The sequence below is a fragment of the Myripristis murdjan genome, chromosome 23 (genome assembly GCF_902150065.1).
Source record: "Myripristis murdjan chromosome 23, fMyrMur1.1, whole genome shotgun sequence".
In the NCBI taxonomy this organism is placed as follows: domain Eukaryota; kingdom Metazoa; phylum Chordata; class Actinopteri; order Holocentriformes; family Holocentridae; genus Myripristis; species Myripristis murdjan.
Window position 1 is genome coordinate 2,921,427 of NC_044002.1, and position 5,045 is coordinate 2,926,471.

The following is a 5,045-nucleotide window of genomic DNA, read 5'->3' on the forward strand; positions in this document are numbered from 1 at the left end:
CTTTGTTCATGTTTGTTTCTGTGCTAAACGTGTTATTTTGGGAGCTGTTTTGCCGCATTGTGGAAGTGAATGGAGAGAGAGAAATCCAGTATTGTGGGTTAGCAGCTCAGGGGAGCACAGAACATCTAATGAGGTTATTTGACCACCATGTGGACTCATATAACATTCAGGGAACTAGACAATCCAACACTCTACCTTCTGTTTTACTTTAAGATTAACAGTTTTTGTTACAATTTTATTCACCTTTGGTATGCAGTGCTGACATTTTTTCCTGATATTCTGTCCTACATTTGACCTTTATCAAGAAATTGGAGCTCCTGTGATTTGGATATATGATGTTGTGATTTTGATGATGTTCCAGTTCCTACTTTGATTATGTGAGGAAGTGAGACTGCAGACTTGGTGCATCTCCTGACTTTTTGATTCTGCCTGTTCAGTTGCTGACTGTGCTGGGTTTTTTCTCTCCCTCCCTGCACAGCTACCGGCCCTACACCTACCGCCACTTCGCCCCCCCCACCACACCATGCAGCACCGATGTGTGCGACAGTGACTACACACCAGGACGCCGCGCACCGCCCAAGTCCAGTGCCGCCGCCAAGGGCTACACCAGCGACCTCAACTATGACTCGGAGCCGTTTCCGCCGCCGCCGACCCCCCGCAGCCAGTACCTGTCGGCCGAAGAGAACTGTGAGAGCTGCCCACCGTCGCCTTACACTGAGCGCAGCTACTCCCATCACCTCTACCCACCGCCACCATCGCCCTGCACGGACTCCTCGTGAGCCGCCGCCCCTCCCCCAAGCCGCGGCCCACACACAGCTCCGCCCCCCCTCACTGTAAATACCAATTGTGCATATTATGAGTCTAAAAATGGGAAAGAGAGACTGGTGATGTAAAAGAGGAGAGGAGTATATTGGAGGGGGTCAGGCACCTGTACATTACAAAAAAATATAAGGAGAAAAAAAAGAAAATGGGAGTTTGCAAATGAGCTGCAGAACATTTGTACATTGAAAAGAGAAAAGCATATTTATATATTTTCTATACAGTGTTTACTGATAATGCCATAGAGGTTTGTATTAAGAAATTTGTACATTTTTTTAAGAAAAGGTTTTATTAAAATCATCACAAATATAAGTTGCCTTAAACCAGGAGAGGAGAAAAATTACCTTCCTACAAGGCTGAAGGACACAAAAGCACATGAAAACGGACAGCGAGACGCAATTAATCTGATGCCAAATATGAAAAACAATAACCATTTTGCTCAACACTACTACAAGATGAGGCTGTATTGTGGAAAGAAGGAGAGCTCCCTCTGGAGGTCGCCGCCTGCCGCTACACCGCTCGGCTCGGCTCGGCTCCTCAGGCCGGGCAGCCATTTTGTCAGCACCGGAGAAGTGATTTCTCCAGTTACCCTGTAAAGTGGGCGAGGAGTGGCTGGAGAAGCCTTTTCAGTGGCAAAGAATGTGGTACTGGGTCTTTATTTTTACCTCCTCTTCATTTTTAAAACGGTTCATAGGATCTTGTCTGTATCCTTAGTTTTTTACTGCGGTGCTGTATATGTGAGTCATCTGCGAGATGCAGAAGCAGGACAGAAGTTCTGATCTGAAGCAATAACACTAAGGCACATATTTATTAACTTTTCACTACCCTTGCTCGGCATACCAGTCGCCACTAACTGTATCGACGAGGCCACTCGTATGCACAACTGTTGGGGCTCGGTCAGAAGTTTGAGACACAGAATTGTTGTCCCACTAAATGACGGCAGCATGGCTCACATCTAATTCATCGCTGATATACAGACAGGATGAAAACCAAAATGTAGGCTGTGTTTGTCCTTCTGTTTTTACACCTCTATTTTTTTTTTTTTTTTAATTATAATGCCAGACTGCAACTTTATAAACCCTGTTTGAGTGAAACAAGACCCAAAGCACATCAGTTATAGGGCGCATTCATTGCTTTTGACGCTCAAAATCTCTTTCCTCAGCTTGGTTTGATCCCCCGGCTCTCGTTGGGGGGAAGCAGCGTTTCCTTCCCACCAAGGACAAGATCTCGTGCCTGACACATGTTCATTTTTTTTTTCCTTAATTTTTTTTTTTTTTAACACAAAGGAAATCCAGTGCCCACTAAATGCTATAGTATTTTTGTACCACATATTGTGTAGATAACGTATTTATAAGCTATATAGAAATTCATTGTAAATCTATCCATTGAATTCTTGCAGTACTTTCTTTTCATTCCGTCTTTTTTTTATATGCCTCATTATATTTTTCTACAAAAAAATATCACTCCAAAAGTATGGCGACAATCTCAAGACAGATCAGTCAAAACGAAGAACATATCCAGGTATTCCTGTATTTGTACGGAGAGTTATGTGTACGCTTACCTACCGCTCACAGGTCAATCTGATTTTGAAGGACTTCTCGTGCCAAATCCTAATATTTTTTACAATCTGAGGTAGATTGTCGTCGCCTCCTCACTGAGTCCAGTTGGGAACTGGAGGCCTTGTTCTGCGAACGGAGGCAGGAAGAAAATGCTGAGCTGGGACCATGGGTCTACATGAGGTGGCATCTATTCTGTTGCCTTTATGCTCGTATCAACAATCTCTTTTTGTAAAAGTGTTCTGTCTTTGTGCTGTCTTGTGATGACCAGAAATCTATTTTTCAAGGTAACTCGTTGCATTGTCTAAAATGTTCGTCTTGAGGGAGGATTGTCATAATCGACACTGGTTTAGTATTCCTCCCTGTTGTCAAATGTTTGGAATGGGTACAGGTTCTACTTCTGAGGTTTTTTTTTTTTTTTTAAGGAGAATTTGTGGAAATGTATTGTTTATCTTCTGAACGTCAGTTTTTCTTTCTTTCTTTTTTCTTTTCCACCTTGCTCTTTCCTACATCCAAATTTCCCTGTAGTGAAGAGAAATACACCAGCATGAATTTGAAGACAATCTATTGTTCACCTTGCCAACACTTTTAAGTTGTTTATATTCTTCAAAGTGTGTCTGTTGGTTTTCAAAGGGCAAAGTGTGTGTATTAAGACAGGCGATTTGATGTTTCATATAGGCTATATATAGGCTATATATATATTTTATTTCCATTGAAAGCAGTGATACTCAATCTCAGACCTGACATGCTGCTTTTTGTTGGGCCGCCGGCTCGCACAGGAAATTAAACATGTCTGTTTATCCGAATGGAAACCCAAAACCAGTAATGACACCAAATGTATATCTCGGACCAGTCATTCTGTCGCTCCCCCACTGCCTCCATATACCTTCAACTCTGTGCCATATTTCTGTCAACATGTAAACGAGCCAAGAACTGCCTGTGGTACAATCACTCATTTACATGCACATCCATGTCAAACTAAACATTGTTCGGAGAGGTTCTCATTCTCTTAACTGCACTTTACAGTACTTACGCTGATTTCCGGTACAACACTACCATGTTATCATGCAGCTGACGTAGATTTAGGCCTATGTAAGGGTGGATGTTTGTGTGTGGAAGTGTCCATATGAGAGGGAATACAAAAGATCGACTCGGTCAGGAAAAGAAAGTTTTGCTGTCTACATCCAAACGTGCAGCAAGGCACAGCGAAAACGGGAGAGATCTGGCAGGAAGCACAGACAGGAACAGGACTAATTGAATCAGAAAGCTGACCGTCAGGCTCAGTGTGATGATTGATTTCAACCATCATCTTCCTCCGAGCTCACAGCCTTGTGTTCTGCGAGACGGAGCTTCACAATGTTTGTTCAGAACGGCTGCTGTCTCTAAGTGATAAGCAATGGACATTGTACAGATTGTGAAGAAAGTGGTGCAAAAAAAGGTCAAAGAAAGTTGTTCTGTTGTTTTAAAAAGATGTACTCGTCAAGGTGGAAATGCCGAGGTTAAGTCATTTGAAAAAAAAAAATAAAGCACTTTTGTCTCCATGTTACCGGAGGTCAGTGATTAAGATGGGGAATACAGAGAAGTTTGTTGTTTTTTGAAATGTTGTCATTCATCCATTTTGATACCATGGTGCTTTGCAAGGATGTTATTTCAAGATGACCAACATTTGGTTAGTCATATTCATTTAATTTCCACTAACTCTACTTTTTTATACATTGATTGCTTTACATGTAAAACAGTGTATAAGATGGACCTGTACAGCCCATCCAGCTACTACCATAAGCTGTTGTAACAAATGAAATGCTGAATTATTTTTTTTTTGTTTTGTTTTGTTTTGTTTTTTGTCGTTTTTTTTTTTTTTTTTTTTTTTAAATATAAGTGAGTGAACTTTTATCTTGAGCGTTGTCCTTGTTTATGTACTGTTTATCGGGAGGGACCTCAGGTTGATGACCTAGACCTAGACTGTACTAGTCCATATTGATGAAGTATGAGCACAATAATCAGCATATAGACATAAGACATACATTCACACATATTTAAATCGCTTATCATCAATACAGTAGTTTTCTTCAGCACAAGATGTGTTTCCCCAGTTACATTTCAGCCGATTATCATTTATAAAGTTTGAGACTGTCTATTCACTTAAATCATAAGTTATGGCAAATTTTTAAAATCTAATATTTGCTATTTTAATTTCCAGACATATGTCTCGAGGTAACATACATTCCTGGAGACTAACTGAAGAAACACATGTGAGGGGTATGATACATTACTAAAGGCAGGGACTGACTATTTTTATCTAACAAATTAATACATATATGGTCCAGAAGTGCACACAGTTTTAGGGAACATCCACAGTTTTCGGTTTCCTTTGCGGATACCGTAATAACGAGCGACAACCGAGAGTCAGCACACGGTAGATCGAGCCTTACTAAAGCAGCTCTCCGCTGTCCCGAGCTTTGTGGTATAACTACTGTCATGACACTGAAACAGCAGGGGGGGGAAGGACGGGACTATAAAAACAATAAAGTAAACCAAGTCATTTTAATATAGACTATACAGTACTGGGTTAACAAAGCATTTAGTCATGTCTTCTGAGTATTACGGTAACCGAACATCACACACACAGGCCACGCCCCCACTTCACCCTGATTGAAGCGTTTTCTCCAC

The 5,045-nt window shown here is 41.2% G+C and overlaps 1 protein-coding gene across 2 annotated transcripts in view; it reads left to right on the forward strand.

Moving 5' to 3' along the window:
• lrp6 (low density lipoprotein receptor-related protein 6) overlaps nt 1-3,921 on the forward strand; it is a 62,108-nt gene extending 58,187 nt beyond the window's left edge. For both annotated transcript variants that reach the window (XM_030045480.1, XM_030045481.1), the window contains exon 23: nt 479-3,921. In XM_030045480.1, the coding sequence (XP_029901340.1) occupies nt 479-779 (301 nt within the window). In that variant the 3' untranslated portion in view covers nt 780-3,921. The remainder of the gene's footprint in view (nt 1-478) is intronic.
• The last annotated feature ends 1,124 nt before the right edge of the window (nt 3,922-5,045 follow it).